This window comes from Chiloscyllium plagiosum, unplaced genomic scaffold, assembly GCF_037043375.1.
Source record: "Chiloscyllium plagiosum isolate Xiang-an unplaced genomic scaffold, Cpla_swu_hap1 HiC_scaffold_48, whole genome shotgun sequence".
NCBI classification, from domain to species: Eukaryota; Metazoa; Chordata; class Chondrichthyes; order Orectolobiformes; family Hemiscylliidae; genus Chiloscyllium; species Chiloscyllium plagiosum.
The window spans coordinates 21,125,203-21,149,325 of record NW_028270186.1 but is presented as its reverse complement, the minus strand read 5'-3'; the positions used below and the strand labels follow the sequence as shown (position 1 = coordinate 21,149,325).

General features: G+C 40.2%; 1 protein-coding gene across 1 annotated transcript; it reads right to left on the bottom strand.

Moving 5' to 3' along the window:
* Positions 1 to 1,022: 1,022 nt before the first annotated feature.
* LOC148135741 (putative G protein-coupled receptor 139) lies at positions 1,023 to 15,322 on the bottom strand. The gene is made up of 3 exons (XM_087984339.1): positions 15,274 to 15,322; positions 3,195 to 3,431; positions 1,023 to 1,978 (listed from the first exon to the last, which is right to left on the bottom strand). Exons 1-3 carry the CDS (start codon positions 15,320 to 15,322, stop codon positions 1,023 to 1,025), a joined length of 1,242 nt encoding a protein of 413 aa, XP_087840465.1.
* Positions 15,323 to 24,123: the final 8,801 nt, after the last annotated feature.

The following is a 24,123-nucleotide window of genomic DNA, read 5'->3' as shown; positions in this document are numbered from 1 at the left end:
GCAGTACGTGCTCCTTATTACAATGCAGAATAACACATATTCTTCCCAGATGATACAAAGATAGTTTTCAATATTTTTCTCCATCCTTATGACTTAGTACCTGATTTTCTATTATTTTGATCATTTTTAATGCCTTCATGTATAAAAAGATATGCAAATTGTTTGTTCAATCCATATTACTTGTTACTTTGACATTGTTAATTCCAGAGATCCATCCACGCAGGGATGAATACTTCCTTTCGCTGCTGCCATCTCTTTATGTTCCTTATAGGTGTTGTTACTATTAGCTATTCGAAGCACTTCTCGCTAACTTATATTTTCATTCTACCTTGTTCCTTTTTTGAAAATCATCCGTTGCTGGTTTAAACAAAGCATTCTTTGCAAGTCAAGTTCACAGCCATAATCGGTTTCATTCACATTGAAATCGAGGTTATTCACGAATGCTACGCCCTTCTCACTAAAGTGTGTTTGAGTGAACACTGCCGTGTTTGAGATTTATTAAATGTCTCCTTAAAAGTCTAACACTGCCTCCTTACCGTGCTAGCATTTCAAATTTGGATTTTTTTTGTTTGCAGGGTACTATAACTTTTCACGCATTTGGATTTCTTTTAATTAGGTTCAATGGCCGTGTTTATCAACTTCAAACTGGACGACATTTCATAATGTCATCACTTCTGAGTAGCAGATCGGTGACTAAAACATATTCCTCTCCCTACCCCTCTATCTTGTGGTTACACTCATGTACACACACACACACACACACACACACACACACACACACACACACACACACACACACACACACACACACACACACACACACACACACACACACACACACACACACACACACACACACACACACACACACACACACACACACACACACACACACACACACACACACACACACACATAGAAACACATAAAAAAGTGTACCGATACAGGCTATCGGATTAGAGAGTAAAAATCACTGATTAAAAGTCCTGGACAAATAAGCTTGTTTCAAGTGTGTCTGGAAATTAGACACCGGGTTTGTGGATTGCACAGAAACTTCTGCAGCATTGATTGACAATGGTGCAGGTCCTCAGTTTAATAAATAGTGTGATGGGATATTCCACTATATTCTTCAACTGCCCTCTGAACTTAGGTTGCGTGACAGCATAGATCACAGTGTTTGTGCAGCAACTGAGCATCTGGAGCATGTAACCCAGTTCCATGACGTATTGAGGTAGATTTCGAGTTCGATATCCCAAAGCTTTGATTCTCCAATTTATGGAATACACTGTTGATACAGACCACAGCAGTAGAAAATTCCCTGAGACAAGAAACAACAAAACAATGGAATTCCTTCGATTCTTCAGCAAAGGATCTCTGCTGCTCTTTTTATTGTCCTGAAAGTGGAGTCTTGTTCGGGCTTTGCTAGTCACTATTATGTGTCTGACCGTGAAAACATTGAGAAACAGAACGACAGTGAAGGCAAGTCCCGGGGTTAGTATATAATGAACTAACTCAATTGCTCCCCAAACCGGAGAAAACCTGACATTTCCTCTCAGCCAACAAAACCAGGGTCTGTTCCTCCTGTAATACTTGCCTGTAAACATAAAATACCAGAAAATATTTTTCAAACAGCTCAATCCAAGAACTGTTCCCAGAACCACAGACGTTGTTTTCACTTTGCAATATTTAATTTTCAGTATTGGGCAACAAATGGCCACAAATCGATTAAAGGTGAAAATGGTAGTGAACCAGACAGAACAGTCTGTGGCTGCATAAATCAGGACAGCGTGTACATTACATACAGGTATGCCTTCTAAGAAATGATGTTCTTCATAATACACAAATGGAATGTGTCTCAATGTGAGGTCAATGATTATAACCAGCAGATCTGCCATGGCCATGGCCATCAGGTAGTGACTGACACACTGGGCGAGACCACACTTTTTCCGGGACAATATCAGAATTGTTACTACATTAGCTGTGAGGAAAAGAAACAATAAAGTAAAAGTTTCTGAGCAAAATAAAATCCGATTTACTGAGCATTGATTGAACCTGGAAATGGCATTGCACATTCATCAATGTTGCAAGAGATTGTATCAATGCCTATTTTATTGGCTGTTTCCAACTGTTACCATTCTGTAAATCGAGCATGGAATAAAAATTTATATTGAGATAAACATTGCTGTTCACTGAAATGTTTCTTGTTGTTTCAATGAAGTTTGCACCACCGTATAAATCACCGTGGCTCAGCTTGATATTTTGGAAACTCACATAGAGGTTGGTTAGTATAGTTTTGTGCCCGAGATTTGGCATGCACTCATCTCCTGGTCAGTGTGGGGTTGATAGGGATAAATTTTCCGTGATAATTACTAAACACTCCTGGATTAATATGGGCTAAATTCAGAATGAATTGATACACATAAATGAAACACACATAAAACATAAAACATTCGCTCTGTCAGCCATTTACAAGTTGCAATTCAGCAAGTGTCCAAGGATGAATGGCTCACACCGGCTCTTAATTCTTGTCCTCCTTTATATTACGATCACCTTTTAGTATAAGTGACTTCCGTGTTCAAGCCAGTGTGTCAAAATTTATGCACGTAACAGAAGAGGCATTGTCAAGATCTGGAGCAGTGATCACATCGGAATGAAAATGTGATATGTGAATGAAAATATGAATTTGTTCTTTGCTGGAACTGTTATCAGAGCTATTGGGTGCTGCAATGCTTTGTGCTTGCGATTGACAAGAGTGAAATGAGACAGCAGGAGCATATGGCAATGGCTGACCGATGAGGCATGTCAAGCCAGATTTTTGAGCCAAAGCATTTTAGAAATGGATAGAATGTAAAAGATCTTACCCTAATGTAAGTACATGATTGGGTCAATAGTTAAACAGTGATGATTGCAATGAAAACAAAGATTATAGAGTAAATTGGTCAACTTGGATATGAAAATAGTGCACATATCGTACCTAATCAGTGACTACTCACTAAGACTGCAAGATAGCGAGGGTTACTGGCGAAACCGACCAATATCGAGGGATACTGCAAGCAGCAAAAGTAAGACAATAAATTTCAAGCGCTGCCAAACTCTTGAAATACTTGCAGAGTGAGCAACTGGCAAGAAAGACAACCACGGCAATAAGGGGCGCACCATAAATAGCAAAGTTAATCGAAGTACAAAGGACTTACCGGGTACTGCAAAAAAAGCGAGAATTGGATAGTAAATGAATTGAGTAATCCGAATGATGGCTAGGATGCGGTTTTTCAGTGAGATACGATCAATATGATTAGAAAATAAACTCATCATCTCAAAGAAACCCCTTCCCATTGTTGTACCATTCGAGATTATTCTTCTCACAGTTTGAAGTGTTCTCACACCATTCCGATCTGTTATATCGTTCCAATTTATTTTTGTACAATTCCAGTCTATTTTTTTGACAGTCCAATACGTTGTAGTACTTTTAATTCTATTGGTCTTGGATTCGAATCTAATGTTCTACCAGTCCAATCTATCGTTGCCAAATTCTTGTATATTGTCATATCATTTAAATCTATTATGTGCCAGCTACAAACTTGACATGTCTCCTTCACTCTTTCTCACTCTCTCGCTCTCTGGTGCCATGATCTGTGTCAATATCGGGAACTATGCACAGACTGACACGATGAGATAACAAATCGAATGATCCCTCTTATTACTAGATGCAATACACCCCCAGCGACACAACTGGGATTCATGGAGGCTGAAATTAGTGGTAGTTAGTAAACAAACAAATTAATCCAGGAGTGTTCAGCCCAACTCCCTCTGTGCCAGAATAAAATGATGTATTTACTCAGGTGACGTTGGATTTCGGCTGAGAAAAGAATGATGTGATCAGTTAATGTACTGACTGGAAAAAATAAGTCTGACCAGGGCGTTACAAATGTTGATAAGTGTTTAAGAAAGGGACTGAATATGCCATGTAAACACAGGTCCGTGTATAAATTAAAAGTCAACGCTTATTTTGCCAGGTACCTTAGGCATGACAAAATGGGTGAGCTGCTGAAACAAAAGAAGTAGTGAGCAGTTGTTCAGATCGCAACGTCATGTATGGTGTGTTTAGCTGATAGCTCTATCAAACCATCACCGCAGTTATAAATCAAGGTCTGTCATTATGTTTCCACGTACCTTGATGCCATTAATAATTACTGATCTATCAATCTGTGTCTTGATAATAGAACTTGCACAGATCTCCGGAGCGAGAATTTCAATGATTCATCAACCTCTGAGTGAAGAGGTTCCACCTCATCTCACGAAATGTTTTTCCTTTATTCTGAGAAAGTGCTCTGTCGTTCTGTGAACCATTCTTCTTGCAAATACTATCAATCAGTTTTTATAAATTCGGAATTTTCTTGGATCCTATCAAGTAATGATTCGAGAGAGTCCAGTTTCTCTCATCATTCGGCAAGGAGAACAGAACATAACACTCTATTTGCTTGAAAAAAGAAATCGTTCCGCCTGTACTCCAATCCCATTGTATTAGAGTCTAAAATGACGTCTACCTTCTGAACTCCTTGCTTTGCCTGTACATCAACTTTCGCTGACTTACGAACAAGGAAGGCCGGGTATCTTTGGAAATTAACACTACTTTTGTTTGATTCCTGTTTCTGTAATAACTTGTTCTGTCAGATCCCGAAATGAGAGCTGGCATCATGGATCATATACAAAACCAAAAAAACCGTAGAGGCTGTAAACCAGAAAGAAATATAACAATTGCTGCAGAACAATTCCGAGGAAGTGCCACTCGACCCGAAAAAGTTACTTCTGATTTCTCTCCACAGACATTGATGTCTCTTTTGTTTGTGCTTGATTGCATAACACAATGGTTATTCACAAAAAAAAAAACATATGAGATGCAGATTTTACTGAAATGCAATCCAAAAGCTTATGACATAAAATATTAAAATAGGAAAAGAAAGCTTACCTCAGTATCGATGAAACACAAGACTATAATGGGAATAAACAATTTTCCACCTGAGCTCGATCTGCCTTTAATACGACAGTTGCTGATCCAACATTGCTCACATAAACTTCTCTGATTTTACGCTGATGCCTTGATTTTAATATTTATTAATATCTAATTCAGTGTCAAAGATAAGCAAGGACACACCAGTTCAGCTGTCTTTAGCAAGACGTTCGATTGACACACAGTTCTCTATGAGAAGAAATTCCTCTTCATCTCAGTTTTCAATTCGCACTCCTTTGTCCCGAGAGTGTGTCCTCTTGTCCTAGATTTTCCCATGAGGGGAAGCATCCTCTCGCCATTCAACCGGTCAAGCCCCTTAAAATGTTTCAATGAGATCGACTCTCATCGAACTCCAGCGAGGTGAGTGCCAAACTCTTTAGCTATTGTCAATAAGCCAATTTCTCCATATCAGGTATCATCCGAATGAATTTTTTCTGAAAAGGCTCTGAGATCTGTCCAAAAGTAAGATGTTGGCTCAGCAGATCCTTTGACATTTATGGAAAAATAATTTCCCCCCTCTTATGCGCCATCGACCTTGACTTAAGGCCCAACATTCTTTTTGTTTTATTATTTCCTGCCATCTTTCTGTGTTTGTGCTCAAGTTTACTACCTCAACCGATGTGGCTACTTTCTGCACCTTTTTTCCATTTATAAAATAATGTTCTGTTGTTCTCCCTTCCAAACTGAACAGCTTTATACTTTCCCACCAACCAGCACGGGAACAAGAACTGATACTGTGATGACGAAACTTCGAAGAGGCCCAACTAAAAGACTTAGAACGTTCAAGGTCACGACTAGTGCCCAGAAACCCATCAGTTGCAATCACGTAACTTGTGGAGCAGATTTTTTTTTTTCACATTTTAAATTTGCCCCGTCGATTTAGACCAAGAAATAGGGCGTTGGCAGCAGATTGCATGGTTGCTCAGTCCGACACAATGGACAGAAGTGAGGATTCCCCTTACAATGCAATTTGTCCGCAATGATAATTGCCCATTTTTGCTACTTTCACTCAGTAGATTGTTCTACGTAATGGAAAACAAAGACAATGGAGAGACTGATTCCTTTCGTGGTCCTTTCGATCAGGAAGATTGCAGATGACCATCTATCTACAAGTAATGTTCAAGAACAGGCGATTCCGCGCAACAAGCCTGCTCTGCCACTCAACAATATCACTTTTGATCTGATTTTCAGGTCAACTCTATATTCCTCTTGAGAATCAAGAATCTATTTACCTTCCCCTTAAATACATTTAAGCAGTCCTTACCTACTGCGTTTGAAGAAGGAAATTCCAAAGACTCACTACCCTCTGAGAGAAGGACACACTTCCTAATTATGTTCCATTGGCGCTGATTTATTTTTAAACTATTGTTACTAGTTTTGGAATTTCTCACGAGCGGTAAGATCTGTTCCATATTCACCTTAGAAAACTTTAAATATGTTAACTCTGACTCTTCCACCCATTAAGGGTAGACTAGACATTCGAATCTTTAGTCTTTCTTGACCAGTTGGTCCATTCGTTTCAGGTATTTGTTTAGTGAACGCTTCGGAATTGCTTCCATCATATTGAAATCTGTTGTGAAGATTTTGTCACATTAAAACAGTTATTTTATCCTTATTTTCTTGCGAGCGAGGCAGAGGCACTGAGCATTCTAGGAATTTTAGCAGTTATCAATGCAAAGCGAGTGGCCATTTCGCCCAATTAAGGTTTTTTTTGTAGTTTGGCTCAGCTGTGTCAGTCACAAGATTCGGGAGGCCAGGCAAGATTCGAAGCATCAGCACATGATTCCTGATGGACTTTCCTCTCTGAAATCTCTTTAGAAGTTCTTCCCTCATGCCTGTAAGAATCTTTCAATTTACGTTTTTGCCAAGAGGTGTACATATATGATGCCACTGGATTGGGACGACCCCTCATAAAAGGTGATGTGTCGGATTGGTTAAGTTTTCCAAAATATTATTCATTCCATTTTCTTCTGTTCGTCTCAAAGCTGCAGTATGTAAATTAATTCTGTTTTGCATAAAGCTGAGTGGTTTGATCAGTTTCATTTCACCTCGAATATCCATTTCGTAATATTCTTTCAAATAAGAAAAATGTTAGTGCCTAGACTTTCTTCTTGAAATATGTTGAGGGTGTCAAGTCTGGAGTTTAACAAGTTTTAAACAATTTGATACTTTGGAGAAGTAATCCTCAGTTATCCAAGATAGCGCCAGGACATCTTGACTCTTTGAGAGCTGCCTACTGTGGAATTTATTTTGCCATATCTTGAATCAATTGACTGCTCTGAAGATGCTCTGATCGACAATGGTAATTAGTGACACTAGAACCGAATGTGTGACCTCCTCTTGCAATCCTGGAATCAAGGCCCAACTAGCAGAGGAACTAGAAGTGACACCGCTGTGACAAGCCATCGAGAAGGTACGACTAGGTCGTCAATATCACCACGCAGAACGGTAAAGCTGACGATTTATGCCCAGGAACCCGTCAGATGTATTCACTTTCGTTCTGTAGTAGCAACCGACCTCTCCGAGCCAAGAGTTTTCAGTGTTTTCAAGGCCTGTGCCCAGGACCACATCAAAAGCACTCACACATCTCCCAGACTAGTGGACCTCACTCACTGATATCCGGGATTGAACAAAAGCATCCACCCTACGCAGAAAACGTGGGAGCCAATCTAGACTTCAGGTGAGTCTGAAACTCCGAATTTTCAAGCCCCATTCTTTCCTCAGCAAAACAAAAACTGGGAACAGTCGATGGATTTGAGAGATAAAATGTATGGCATGAAAGCTAGACTCACTTTGCAAAGGGACTTGTGAAACTTCTGAGCGCTGTGTTTCACTGAATCATAGAAGAGAATGGAATCACTTCAGTCTGGAAAGAGGCCCTTCAATCCAGCAAGTCTGTACCGATCATCCGAAGAATATCCCACCCTGACCCATTCCTCTACCTTGACTAATGCACATAACTTACACATCCCTGAACTCTATGGGGAAATTAACATTGTAGATTCATTTTAACTGCATATTCTGGACTGTGGGAGGAAACCGGCACACTCAGAGAAAACCCACGCAGACGCGATGAGAATGAGTAAACTCCATGTAGACAGTCACACGAGGCTGGAATCGCATCCGGGTCCCTGACGCTGTGAGGCAACAATGCTGCCCACAGAGCCACCGTGCCGCTCACCACTGAGCAATCGTGCCTTAGAGACATAGATCACCCTTGTTACACCAAACTGTGGCTTACGTCTTGTGAGATACTTATTTCACGGAATTGACTGTCTGACATCCTCAGGCAAGGTAATCAGGCAAGTCCATCCGGTATGATCACATTGCCAGAGCAAAAACAGGGAACCGTTAGAGTTTCACTCATCTCTCTCCCATTGCAAATACACTTGCCAGAGAAGTAAACATATTGCTTGAACAGCAGACTGTCGGGCATTCAAGTTAAAGCTAGACAATAGACAATAGACAATAGGTGCAGGAATAGGCCATTCAACCCTTCGAGCCTGCACCGCCATTCCATATAATCATGGCTGATCATTCCTAATCAGTATCCTGTTCCTGCCTTATCTCCATAACCCTTTATTCCACTATCTTTGAGAGCTCTATCCAACTCCTTCTTAAATGAATCCCCCTGTGGCAGAGCATTCCACACAGCCACCAGTCTCTGGGTGAAGAAGTTTCTCCTGAGCTCTTTCCTAAATGGTCTACCCCGTATTTTTAAGCTGTGTCCTCTGGTTCAGCACTCACCCATCAGTGGAAATATGTTTCCTACTGCCAGAGTGTCCAATCCTTTCATAATCTTAAACTAGAACTAATTCGGCGGCTAATCTAAACATCTTTCAATCATCTTCAATCTCTCTGGCTGTTCCATTCTCTAAATTCCCACAGCTATTCTATTTTACATTAGATTTGTCACTCCATTAAGCCCTTATCGTGGCTCCACACACATGGACTTAATCTCTTTCTTTCGAGGTGATGGTGTTAGACTGTTCTACAGAAAGTTAAAAACAATTATGCAACACCAAGTTTTAGATCAACAGACCGATTTGGGAGGACGAACTTTCGGGGCGTTGGTCCTTTATCAGGTGGTTGTGAATGAAGGAGCGGCGCTCCAGAAGTTAGGGACAGTTGCTTCAGCTGTCAAAGGATCCACGTAGCAAAACATGCAAACTGCTCTCATTCTTTGAGAGAGCGTAGCAATCAGGTTTCTGTGGTGGCAGTAAGGGGAGCAGGATGTACACTTTCACTTTCAGACGTGAAACACAAACAGCGTGTACGTTTTCCAGCTGAATCACCGCAGCCCTACCAGCCGTCACCCTTTTCCACTCCAAATTAGAAAACAAAGGGCAGCCCAATGAGAAAGATTCTCAGTTTTAACCTGAATGGCAGTGACTCAACACCTTGTCAGAGTGTATGTTGTGCTAAAATCTAGTTTTGCTGTTCAGCATCAAGCCTTAAAAGGTCGCTGGCTGAAGGGATGAGCGCACATTTGATGAAAGTAGTCTAATGTTTACGTTTAGCACTCCATGATACGTTCCAGTGAGCATTCACAAAGAAATACCTAGGTTGACGGGAATAGTTAAGGATTGAGTTCTGTCCAAATTTGATCACTCATTTGATATGGATTTGAAATTGCCAGTTATATAAGCATAACCATTAATTTGAGTGTCAAAACGAGTTTGATGAGCTTCTATATTTTGGAATTTGGATAATATCAAAAATGGATTTGTCTTTCACTTTGTTTCATCATCAGATTCAGCATTGAATTAATGGACAGGATATCAATTCGTATTAAGGCTGATATGAAGATCAACTTGGATTTCCAATTACAATAAGAGCGTTGGTTCAATTTACTGCTGGATTTCGGTTAAGAACAGATTTACACTTTTGTGTGTTATTCAGTGTTTGTCTTATTTGAGTTGTTGTGTTTAATTGTAAGGAAGGACATCATTTTTTCATTTCGCCTGAGGTGTAAGGTGATGAATAACGAAAGATGGAGGTGCCAGCGAAGCCATTGTGACTGAATCATGAGGGGCTAAAATCTGATGATAAAGAAGTGTTGAATAGAAAGAGATCAAAGTTGACAAAAAATTGTTCCAGATAAGATTCATTCAATAACTTTGAAAAAAAGAAGTAGCGTGAAGGGAGTCCTGCAGGCAATCCTCTGATATTCTCCAGATGTGGGGCTAGGTGCCAGAAGACTGAAATATCGCAACTGTTTTTCCAAGCAAGGTTGCAAGTGCAAGACCAGAAATTAAACGCCGGGTAGGTTACAAACTGTAAAAATTTCCGGAAAAGACGGTTAAGGACAGAATTGTTATTCACATGGAAAGTGCCAGTCCCATCAGAAAGACAGAGCATCAATTTTCAAAATGAAATTGGTGTCTTCAAAGTTAATGGAGTTTTTAGAAGAGATAACACAATAGTTGGATGAGTGTTGACGAGTCGACAATCATGTTTCGGTGCATTTCCATAGCTTTTTGTAATGCATTTAATTTTGAATGTGAATTATTTGGCAGTAATGGACGAGAAGCCTCTAGGCTGCTCTAAGTTGTTCTGTTTCTTAACCAGACAAAGCATTGGCTTGACTGGACTCTTGAGTTGCCCTCTAAACATGGACTGAATCGGTCTATAAATCAATGTGACTGTGCAACAACTCAGATTGTGCAGCATGAATCTAAATCTTAGTAATGTTACTTCCGAATTGTTGTAGTCCCTTGCATTTTCTCCTGTAATGCTATAAGAAATCTATGACATGCACCAACCACAGAAGAATGAAGCTGCCGGATGTTCTGATATAAAATCACAGACCGTCTCCTACTCTCCTTTTCTGTGTCATTAAAAGTATCTCTTATGTTCTGAATTCTGAGTCTGTTACAGATGTCACTACTTACTAAAATGCGTCTAATCGTCAGAGCATTCAACAATAAAATTAAAACAAATGGGACAAACGGGGCTGTAACCATAGCAAACTAATAAATACAATCCATCCAATATTAGTATAAGAGAGCATAACAGAATCATGGCACATTGTCAATTACATATCTCAGTTCCTATATAATGTAGTGAGATATGTTTTTTAAACAGATGAGAACACTGGCTGTTGCGAGAACTACACCTGCGGTTCCCTCAAAGCAATATTTTGCCCTTAGATTTTGATAACAAATCGAGAAAATCGATAAAAGGTGTAAGCAAGCGTGAAGCCGACTGTAAATTCTGTGGTCGCCCGAAACCAAGCATTGATAACACTACACACAAGTGCAATGAGAAAGAATGATGTTGAGAAATAATAAAACGCGATCCAGCACAGTATGACCGCTGTAATAATGTAGAGCAGATCTGCCATTGCCATAGCCAGAAGGTAGTGAGTGATCGAAGAGGAAATACCACATTTTCCATGAGAAAGGAACAATATCGTCACTAAATTAACTGCAAAGGGGAGAGATTAACGAGAGCAATAACTGATAAAACATTCACTGTGACAACAATGCAGCGCTATCACTTGTCGTTCGTTAATCAGAACTTACATACTTAAAAATCTCCGGTGTAGAAGGGTACCAGCAGGATTCAAGGATGAACAAAATAAAGAAAAATAATTTCAAATGATGATTTTATAATTTACAAATCACAGACGGTAAAAGCTGAGTCACTCATGGCCAGAGACAATTTTGGTGTTATTTTCAGAGCTTGCAGAAGGGGCAGTTCACATTAAATCATTTAATTGATCATCAAAATTGGTAGATACAAGCAATGGAGTTTAGTATGATTTTCGTAAATCTCAAAAGTTGCAAAAAGCATTGCAAGAGAGGGAATAAATTACAAATGGATTGATAGTTAACACGAAAACAAAACACAGTGAAGTGGGTTTTCAAGAACCCAAAAAGCTTGACGGAAGATAGGAAATTCTATTCTGCAAGTAATTACGATGAGCCCATTGTCCTTTGCAATTTCCATAAAGTGTATCTAATTGAAAAGCAGAGACACGTTATCAAATTTGACAGACGCATACAAATTGAAGTTATGCTCATAACAGAGAGAAAATGAAACAAACTCTCTGTGTTGTCAATCATTTTTCACATGGAGAGATTAAAAAGGCAATTAAATTTGAACATATAATATTCTGCTAAATTTTACTTTGATCCCAAGATGTATGTTTCAAAGTAAATCTTGGAATTTATAGATACGTGAATTAGGATCAGAGTATCACATTCACATCTTAAAAACTCCTTTGGAATTCATTCAAGACGTAGCTGATCTGATTGCAACTCCAATCCAAGTTCCCAAATCTATGTGCTTGACTAGAATTTATCCACGTTTACCTTGAAAATAATTAAGGAATCCGGAATCACCATATCTTAAGAAGGTTAAATCCAAATATTCACGACTGATGGGGCTAAAACAAATTGCTTATTTTTCGTTAAATAATTTTCAAAACAGTATAATTCGTTTCTGAATGCGTCTGTCACGCATTGTCCTCACATTTACGTGGTCCCTGCATGGATCCTTGTGGAACACCACTTGTCACAGGACTCCACTTTGAGAAACTCACTTCCACTACTACTCTCTGTCACCTGTTGCCCAGCCAGTTCTCTATCCTTTGAGCTAAACACCATGGAGCCCATTTGATTTTACCTTCCCCATTAGCCAACCATGGGGCATCTCGTAAAAAGCCTTATGAAAGTCTATGTATGTGACATCTGCATCCCTATCTCCATCAATCAATTTTATCAACTCCTTAAATAATTCTATTATGTTTGTAAGACTTGCCCTTCCCTGCACAATACCATGTTGCTGATCACTGATAAGTCCATTTCCTTCCAAATTGGGAACATATCCTATCGCTCACTACCTTCTGCAGCAGCTTCCCTACCAGGCTCACAGGGCTGCAATTATCTGGATTATCCCTGCCAATTTTCTTAACCAAGGAGACAACATTAGCAACTCTCCAGTCCTCCAGTCCTGTGTTCAAGGATGCTGCATAGATATCCGTTAAAACCCCAGCTACTTCCTCTCTCGCTTCCCTCTGTAACCTGGGATATTTCCCATCCGGACCTGGGGACTTGATAACTTAATGCCTTTAGAATACCTAAGACTTCCTCCCTCCTTATGTCGATTTGACCCAGAGTAATCAATGGTCTATCTCTCACTTTAACATCCGCCATGTTCCTCTTCTTGGTGAATACAGATGCAAAGTACTCATTAAGAATCTCACCCATATCCTCTGACTCCAGGCATAGCTTTCCTCCTTTGTCCTTGAGTGGGCCAACCCTTTCTCTAGTTACCATCTTGCTTCTTATATATGAATAGAAGTCTTTGGGACTTTCATTAATCATGTTTTCTAAGAATATCACATGACCCCTTTTAGCCCTCTTAATTCCTCGTTTCAGATTGATAAAACATTCCCTTTTTTTCCAAAACTTCGTCTGTCTTCGATTGGCTCGGCTTTATGTAAACATCATTCTTCATTTTGGCTAATCTCACTCTTTCACCTCTCATCCATGGTTCCTTAATCTGGCCATTTCCATCCCTCATTTACACATTTCATATCTCTCCTGAACACTAATCAACCTCTGTTTAAAAGCTTCCCATATGTCGAATGTGCATTTACCTACAAACAGCTGCTCCAAATCTGCGTTCCCCAGCTCCCACCTAATGTCGGTACAGTTGGCCCACCATCAAATTAGCACTCTTCCATTCAGACCACTTTTGTCTTTGTCTATTAGTATTTTAAGACCTATGGAATTGTGCTCACTATTCCCAAAGTAATCTACTACTGAAACTTCAACCACCTGGCCGAGCACACTTACCAACACCAGGTCCAAAATGGCGGCTTCCTGAGTTGGATTCTTTACGTATTGCACTGAAAAGCCCTCCTGGATACCCCTTACACATTCTGATTCATCCAAACCTTGAAAACAAAGTGAATCCCAGTCAATATTTGGGAAAATTAAAATCTCCTGTTACCATCACCCTGTTGGTCCTGCATCGTTCCATTATGTTTTCATATTTGTACCTCTATCTCAGGTTCGCCATTGGGAGGCCTGTAGCACATCCCCAAATTTGTTACCGCTTGCTTCCTACTTCTAAGCTCTGCCCATATTGCCTCAATGCTCCAGTCTTCCCTCATGCCCTCCTTCAGTACAACTGTGCTATCTTCTTTGAGCAATAATGCAGCTCCTCCACCCTTTTTACCTTCCTCTATATCCCGCCTGAAGCATCGATATCCTAGGATATTTAGTTGACAGACAGTCCTTTCCCTCAACCAAAACTCTGTAATAATAATAACATAATGCGCATAAGTCCTAAGTTCATCTGCCTTACCTACTATATTTGCATTAAAACAAATGTACCTCTGACCGCCATTCCCTCTGCATTCATCATCTGCTCCCTGCCGACTCTTCCCTTTGACACGCTGACGTGATTATATAATTCTTACAGGCTTTCATTTCTGCGTCATTCCGGTCCACTATCCTCCTCATTTGAATCCCAAACCCATGCCACATCAGTTTAAACCCTCCACAACCGCGTTCACAAAATCGCCGACAAGGACATTTATTCCAATCTGGCCCAAGTGTAAACTTCCCCGTTTGTAACAGTCCCAGTTCCCCCAGAATCGGTCTCAATGTCCCAAAAATCTGAAATCCCCTCCAACAATATTTCTCAAGCCGCGCACTAATCCTTCTTATTCTGTCATTCCTACTGTGACCAGCATGTGGCACTGGTAGCAATCCTGTGATTATAACATCCAATGTCCTCCTTTTATAGATGGTTCATTACTCCCTACATTATGCTTGTAGGACCTCATCCAATTGTTTTACCGATATCATTGGTGTCTACATGTATCAAATAAACATGGCTCTTCACTCTCCTCATTGAGAAATTTCTGCAGCTGATCCAAGAAATCCCTGACCCGTGCACCTGGGAAGCAACAGACCATTCAGGAGTCTCATTTTCGACCACAGAACCGCCTAGCTACTCCCATTACAAATGAATTCCCTCTGACTATACCCCTTCCACTCTTTGGCCCGCCCTTCAGATCAGCAGAACCAGCCAGGGTGCCACGAACTGCAATGACTTCCTACGCTTTCTCTATCTTTTAGTCACTCAATCCCTTTCTCGATAGGTAATTCAAATCTGCAGAGTTACCAATTCACTAAATGTACTCCCCACGATCCTCTCAGCATCGCATATGCAAAATAGCGAGTCCATTCAAAGGTTCAGGCCTGTCATGTGATTTTAAAAGAGCTTCGACTGGACACACTTACTGCAAGTGAAGGAGCGAGGGACATCAGCTGTGTCCCTGAGCTCCCACATTGACCAAGATGAGCATAACACGGCTTTAAGATCTCCTGCCCCTTTTTATTTTAAGTGTTATCAATATTAAGAATTTACTGAAAGCAAAAATAAAGAGTTATCAATCAGAGGATATATTTATAAAAGTAGAAAATCCTTACCTCATCAACAGAATACAGTCACTTTTTTTGGTTAGAGGAGAAGGGCTGTTAAGAGGCATTATATGTCTAGTGTCTCGGTTTCAGCCGCTGGTCAAAAATATCAGCTTTACAAATGGTTTGCTTACCTTCCCGGCAGATCCTGGTCTTTCCTTACTCCGTCTTCTTTCCTCGCAACTCCAGAAAAAGATGGAGCATAGGTTCTCGAGGTAAGTCGCATTTCAGTGTGAACCTTACCTCTCAGCAAACCGCCGTCCTCTCTCTCTCAAAAAAGGAACTTGTATAAAATTAGCAGGCGGGAGACACCTTACACAGATTTTTTTTTTACATTGAACTCCATTAGTTGCACTTGTATTTTCCATTCTCGTTTAAATGGAACTAATAGGCAGCAATTGAAATACATGAAGTCATATTTTAGAAACTAAATATTTCCTTTGAGATTGAAGATAGTCAAATTTCTTCTCTCACTCGTAGCCGCGAATTTCTATGCTCGAAAATCTTTTGAAGCAAATCAGAGATTATGGAATATACTTCCTGCTCTTTATCTGGAACAGAACACCTCGAAATGCGAGAAGATCGAATGCATTTCCAAACCTTTAAAATTGGGCTCATTTACTGGACTTTCACGGAGTTGTGATGTAAGTTGTTTTCAGGCATTTTCATATCAGATAGGATCTTTTGTTTGTCTTTCTTCAGCATTGGAAATCAGCCAACGGAAAAACAAAATGTGCTGCAGAGTTATGCAGTCAATGGGAATGGCAAGAGTAATTCAAGGGTATATGGGACAAAAGGATACTGCTGAGAGAAGACGTGTTTGAAATAACTTTATTTTCACTGCACTGCCATTTGAATTCATTTCTGGAGAAAGATCTTGAGAAAGGGGAACGATAATTTATCCATGATGGCAAGAAATTCCAGAGTGAATGGCTAATCATTGGTGTGGATACACAACGAGAACATTTAACTGTCTTCCTCAAACCCAACAGGTAGACTCACAATTACCAAAGTGTGACAAGGATTAAATAGGAGCTACCATTAATTATTCTTCTTCTGTTGTTCGACGTTCATTCGGAAAGGAGTTGGGGCACATTCGCTGTGCCAATGGCCCGTGCCGAAATCAGATGCAACAGAAAATAATACTCTTCAGAGGATAATACCTTCCATTTTTCAGAGACACAGAATTATTCAGAGAGGTTCATATCCAGTTCTTTATTCGGACAAACCTTCAGAAATAATTCGAGACATTTATTGAAAGAAAATCTTGCTGATGTTTGGCCGAAATTTTGTAGATGGTGCACATTGCATTTACCGTGCAGCAGTGGTGGAGCAAGTCGACATTTGTGCTGTGTAGGTTATTTGTTACATATGGTGGCGAGTGTTATGTGTGTTGAGTGGGGTGCATCTAACCGGGTAACTGAGTTTATTCCATGACACTCGTGACTTGTAACTTGTTTGCCAGTATGTTCGTTGCTGCCGCATCACTTGCTTCTGAACTGTTCTGTTATACATTGCATTTGTTTGACTAATCCAGTACAGTTTTTGAACAATGGTAATCAGCAAGATATCGGGTTTTTTTAGATATTAGATTCATAACGGCAAATTTACTGCAAGACTGCAAACGAGTAAGGGAGATGCAGTAACTAATTTTACAGATTATTGCGTTCTGTGGGTTTAATCAAAAGTGCATCAGATACAGGGGTGCATCTGGAACCAGACTAGCTTCAAGTAACACAAATCCTCACCTTTTGCGCAAAGTTGGATCACGCAATCCACGACTGACTTAGTCATTTATCCCGTTTCCCCAAATCCCACCCCATACTCTGAATATAAGGCATTTGATTTTTATACAAAGATTAGAACATTTACTGTGACAGAGCTTGCAGGAGTTGCCAAAAGATTCAGCAATGGTATTGCCGAAAAGTACCGTTTGCACAGTCCTTGTTGAGAACCTGAAATGAACTCACTGAAAAAAGCGAAGTCCGATCTAAGTATAGGGAACTGAATATTACATAAGAGGTACGCTAATGATAGAGAGTTGAGGGATTGAGATTGGAATATGTTTGAACAAAACCAACCAACTTGTCCAATTCTCTGTTACTAACTTTAATTCTATGAAATTATCAACTGACTGTCATCAGCAAGAGAGCAGCAATGCTTATTTAATCATACAAACACTCCTGAGAGTGAGTTCTGATGGTCGCAAATCACTCTGGGAATGGCCATTGTGAGAAGGTCATTCTCACAATGGCCATACCAAGTCTAGACCTGCAACTGAGGATGCATGCAGAAGATATTTCCATTTGTCTTAACCACAGCTTCCAGTTCTTATCAGTTACTGCTCGTGATCAGTGCTGTCACGTCATTATGCAGTGATCGTTTATCAACGTTCTTCCTCACGGTAAACATCTTTCAGCATCACAGGAATAATTCAGCTGTCGTCATCTGTTTGTTCAAACGTTTCAAGGAAAAGAAACACATTGGAAAATTATGCAACAAAAATAAAACCCAATCATCCACGTCCCCTATCTCCCCACGGAAAAGTAATGCTAATATAATTAAAACACAGGCGAAGAAATATCACTGAATGAAACAGCAAGGAATTTCCAGCAGAAGCGAGGCACAAGTCGATGCACAAGTGACATGTATTTTCCAATCTTGACACTGAGGAGAGTATTCTATATGGCCCTTGGCATAGTTGGTCTTCCTGGTAAGTGACTTATGTTTAACTCTCCATCTTACCCCAGTTTTGAAAGTTACCAAGGAACAATAATGCTGCCTGCAATATTAATTAAAATATTAATTATCCAGTTTTTAGTGTGATATCTCGATTATTTTCAGTTCTCCCCACTTTGTGATATTACTTGGAGAAATTGAGAACTGCAGATGCTGGAGATTAGTGTTGAAACCTGTGGCGCTTATGTCCAAAATATGGACTCTCCTGTTGCTTTGAAGCTGCTTGACCTGCTGTGCTTTTTAAGTGTCACACTTTTCGAGTTTTATGATATCACTGTCATTCTGCCTCTCATTCAGAAAAGATTTGCAAGCTTGTTGGCAGGCTTAGGGCTTTTGAGCTGGCAGGAGAGTCTGAATAGGCTGGGACTGTTTTCTTTTGTGTGGAGCATCAGATGATGAGGGGTGACCTTACAGAGAAATTCGAAGAGCATGAATAGGGTAAATCGATTAGGTAGTTTCCCTGGGTTAGGGGAGTACAGAACCAGAGGTCTTTGGTTTAAGGTGAGAGGGAATTATTTAGAAACGACCTAAGGGCCAACATTTCCACAGGGATTTTGGTGCGTACATGGAATGATCTGCCAGATAGAGTAGTGGAGGCTGATCCATTTACAACATTTAAAAGGTGTTAGGGTGAGTTCAGGAAGGACTTAGAGGAATATGGGCCCAATGTTTACAAATGGGACTAGATTGGTTTCGTATATCTGGTCGCTGTGGACGTAAGGTATTGGAAGTAAAGGTTTGTTTCCATGCTGCATATCATTAGGCGTCCATGACGCTATAGAACATCGAACAATACAGCGCAGAGCAGGCCCTTCGGCCCTCGATGTTGCACCGATCTGTGAACTATTCTCAGCTCGTCCCCGTACACTATCCCAAACCATCTCTGTGCTTATCTGAGGATCGTTTAAATCTCCTTAATGTGTGTGAGTTGACGAACTTGGTAGGTAGTGCATTCCACGCTTTTACCACTCTCTGCATAAAGAACTTGCCTCTGATATCAGTCTAAAATCTATCACCCCTCAATTTGTAGTTATGCCCTCTCGTACAAGCTGACGTCATCATCCTAGCAAAAGGTCTTTCTCTGTCTCCCCTATCTAATCCTCTGATCATCTTGTATGTCTGTATCAAATTCCCCCTTAGCCTTCTTCTTTCCAATGAGAAAACACCCAAGACTCTCAGCCTTTCCTCACAAGACCTTCCCTCCAGATCCGGCAACATTCTGGTAAATCTCCTCTGCACCTTTTCCAATGCTTGCACATCCTTTTTGTAATGGGGCGACCAGAACTTTGTACAATATTCCAGGTGAGGCTGCACCAGCTTTTTGTATAATTGCAGCATGATATTGCGGTTCCGGAACTCAATCCCTCTATCAATGAAACCTAACACACCGTAAGTCTTCTTAACAACACAATCCACCTGGGTGACCCCTGAAAGTGGCAGAACGTTTCATAATTCAGTTTAGAGGATTTCGGGAACCCTTGCCTTTATCGTTCCTGCAATAGCTGATAATAACGAGTATGTCACATTTGAGAAAGTCAGATCTTTGTTCAGGTGACCAGTGCAGTGGTGTGCGCACTTTTCATCATCATATTATAGGACGGATGTGCTAACTGAAGCGCGAGGTCAACCGGGATGCATAAGGTTATTGCCCTGGGAGGAAGCATTTCCGCTATTAGGGGAGTTGGAGAAGCTCCCATTGTTTTCTTTGGGGCAGATAAGATCCGAAAGTATAGACGTATTTAAAATTATGATGGTCATGAAACGAGTGAAATAAAATTGCCTGTTGCTGTTCTTTGAAATTTCAAAGACAAACCGACAAAATTTACAAGTGCAGGTACTGAGTATTAGAAGAGATCGCAGGACAATATTTTTCACCAAGCAGATTCTGGGTTTCTGGAATGGACTACCTGGGAGATTAAGTCAACGAGAATCCTCATACCAGAAAAAGAAGATGAGCACTTGAAATCTTGTTATATTTAATACCATGCGCTCAGTAGAGAAAAGTTAAGCAGCTGTCGATTTATTGCATTTTTCATTGTGCAAAATCCATCGGTCAGGGAACCTATCCTTTACAGTATGTTACTGTGGTTTTTTTCGCTTTGGAATTGTTCTCAAACTGGATACCTGACTGGACTCAGACATCTGATCCGATTGACTATGCTTTGAGTTCACGATCCATTCATGTATTTCGGTGCAAATATATCAAGATGGTGCACCACATTATTTTAACGTCAAGCAGATTAAACATCTTCTCGAGCTGATTCATCTCCTTCACTGAGCACTACTCTGAAAACCTTATGTTCTATGATGGATATAACTTCATTGAGAGGAAAGTACGAATGACTGTCATTACCTAAGAATAAATTTACTGCCTTTGCAGCTGGAATGTTGGCATTTAAACCAAATGGACTATGACTGTCTTCATCCTGCAAATAACCCTATTTCTATTTCAGCTATTTCAACCTTACGACCGCATCCTGACATTCCTGTCTCCTTCATGCATAAATTTTATCGTTATCGTTTTGTCATGGCTGCAAGTCCACATCGACAAAACAAATGACTGTGGTCTCTGAGTCTATCAGAGAATCTATTAGTAGCTATTTTCCCTTTCGGCGCACTATCACAAATGGAAATACGTTTGTCAAGTTTTCACACAAACAATTTCATTGTAATTTGAAAAGCCAGTGGTTGATCAGTCATCAACATTCTCTTATTGCAAGGGCAAAATCACAAGCATTTCAATATAGCTCTAACGTTCAAATTTCTAAAGGCATTATCCTTGCAAATACCAGACATATCTGAATTAATAACTCCACGTGTCTTGAGTTTTGGAAACCCTGACTTCAAAGTGTTTTATTTTCAATTGCCGTATGTTTAAGTTAACACACATAGAATTACCTTTTAGAATAGAGTACTATAGTGTGGAAACAGGACCTTCGGCCCAACAAGTCCATACCGAACTCCAGAATAGTAACCCACACAGAGCGACCCTCCTACATTTTTGCCCTGACTAATGCATCTAACCTACGCATCCCTGACCATGATGGGCAATTTAACATGGCCAATTCTTCTAACCAGCACATCACTGGATTGTTGAAGGAAACACAGTCAGGCAAGGGCAGAATGTGCAAACTGCACACAGTCACTCGCGGCTGGAATTGAACCAAGGTCCACGGCGTTGTGAGACAGCAGTGTCAGTCACTGAGCCAGCATGTCAACTTTTTTTAGTTGTCGAACAGAAGTGGTCCAATGTTTTATTTTGTTTGTGCTTGTATAGTGTCGTCAAACCTATACTTCAATTCTAATCCTTCCTCCATGTAACACCAATAAAAGGGATTGTTCCGAGAATTTTTTTTTAATCCCATGGCAGTGCTCTGAGTGTGCAGAAAGTGTTCTCTTAATCTGGACTGTAATATAAAGTCAAGCTTGGGTTTTCCCAATTCTGGAATTTGGCTGAATGCAGCAGATGGTTCCGGACACAGGTTTTTCTTTGTCCCCGATTCTAATATTAACCCGTCTACCTTTGCCCTATGTGCAATGTGACGCACGTTCACATTCCGTCTGTGTTCAACATAGAGGCTCAGCATTGGAAGCATATGGGTGAAATAATAATTATTAAGAACGTCTTATTCAAATCTACTCACGTACACAGTGTTACAAAGATCTAAGCATTATCATCTTGCTTCAAAAGTGGAAAATGTTTGTTTGTATTTTTCAGTGTCTATTGCTTTCCTTTTCTCTTTCTTTTGCAGTCAATTTATTGACGGTTGCGATTTTGTCCCGAGGAAATTGTGGACTGTCTACCTGCACCACATGTTACCTGCTGGCCATGGCAATGATGGATCTGTTGTTCGTTATCTTTGAGATCATACTCAGGCAAATCAGATATGATTACTTCCCCACATCCTTTCTTGACATCACCCCAGTTTGTAGTGTTCACTATGCTCTGTGCCGTGCAGTCCTAGATTGCTCTGTCTGGTTTACTATCACTTTCACCTTGGATCGACATGTTACCATTTGTTGTGAGAAGTTGAAATTTAAATTCTGTACTAAGAAAACTGCCACCGTAATCTTAGCAACATCTGGAATTCTGCTTTGTTTGAAAAATATTCCAATATACTTTAGATTTCGACCATTCACGATTGTAGACAATGTGCCATGGGGCTGTTCTCATTCGTATGCATATTATTATGATCCTACGTGGAGAGCATTTAAATACTTTGAAAAATTTTTAACTCCAGTACTTCCATTTATTTTAATTCTGTTCTTTAACACTTTGACAGTGAAGCACATTTTCATGGCCAGTCAAGTTCGTAAGGGCCTGAAGGGTCTGAAGGATGAAAATAAGGGAGACACCGCAAGGGATCCAGAGGTGGAGAATCGGAAGCAGTCTGTGAATTTGCTCTTATCCATATCTGGCTCCTTCATTTTTCTGTGGTTATGGTATATGTTATCTTATTTTGGTGTTTACAGTCATTTAGATGATCAAGGAGAATATATGTTTCAAACATTTGCATACATGTTGCGGAATTTGAATTGTTGCACAAACACCATTGTTTATGTTGCAATTCTCTCAAAGTTCAGAGAGAAACTCAAGAACCCACTGGAAGCTATCTTTACATAAATAATGTGACAAGAAAAGCGATCAAAGTGAAACGAGAATCAATGCCAGAGCGCACCACGTTGAGGGAAAAGAACGTAAAATTGATATTAACCTTTTAGAAGAATTGGAAAGCTGGAGAATCAGAAGAACACTGGCAGGAGCTGTTGGATTAGAAACAACAGAACATTGAAGTCTTGAGGTGATTTTCTGAAGACCTGTAGTTGCTGAAAAGTAGGGAAAAACTCATCAACGCTGGTTAAAAGGAAATATAGAACAGAGAGCAGAATGAAAATAAGTCGATAAGAAATATAAACAGCAGCGTGTATTTCAATTTTTTGAGCACTTTGCTAAATTAACCAGGTCATGGTTGATGAACTCGATCCACCCCGTTTTCTGCATCATCTCTGAATTGTTTGATGTTGTTGAATGCAAAATTTGACAATCTCTGTATATTAACTGAGGGCTGAAAAACACATGAAGAGTCAGACATGCTGGAGAGAAGTCACCAAAACTGACCTTCGAGTGTCAAAACGTAAAGTGGGAATGGCGACAGTCAGAATACCTCCCGCAGTGCAGGAAGTGAAACAGGATCAGAAGCCATTTCTCCACTTCCACTGTAATTCGACTCTAATCTCCTCACAGATGGTCAGGCTGGGTTGGAGGTGGGGAGAGCGGGAGAGTGTAGTAGGGAAAAACACAATGTTGGAAAACAAAACTGCTCGTGTCAGTTATTTTTAAAATGGATTTTAATGACATTCACGGTGACAAACCCGTTTCTGAGCCTGAATTAATTCCACTTCTGCTCGTGTCCCTCTGCTAACTTTCTTTCTCCACTCGCGATATCACCGTGTCAGCCTCATCTCAGAAAACATCATTCCTTCTAGTGCATTCCCTTGACCCGATTGTTCCAATGGATGTCTGCGTTGCCTCACAGATCGCCAACATTTTAAAACTGGAGTTAGCAATCTCACTGCTGCCTGTTACTCAATTCGAAACAGGTCCCAATCAACAAAACTCAAGCAGTGCTTATTGATCACATTCAGGATCCCTATTTCCCTTCATATCGAAATCAATATGGTAACACTCGCACATCTGCCATTTCATTAGATATTGGGGACACTGAAGCCATATGTTATTTCCGACCTTTAAAATTTATTTAGAAGAAACCCTTCGTTACATTCTCAGGTTAAATCAGTCTATTCAACACTTCAAGCTTCCTTGTGTCTCCTAATGACCAGGAAGGAACCATACATATGAGTCATTGCTGCCCAGCTATTCCCAATACACATTAATGATTTAGATGAGGTAAACAAATAATATCCTCAGTT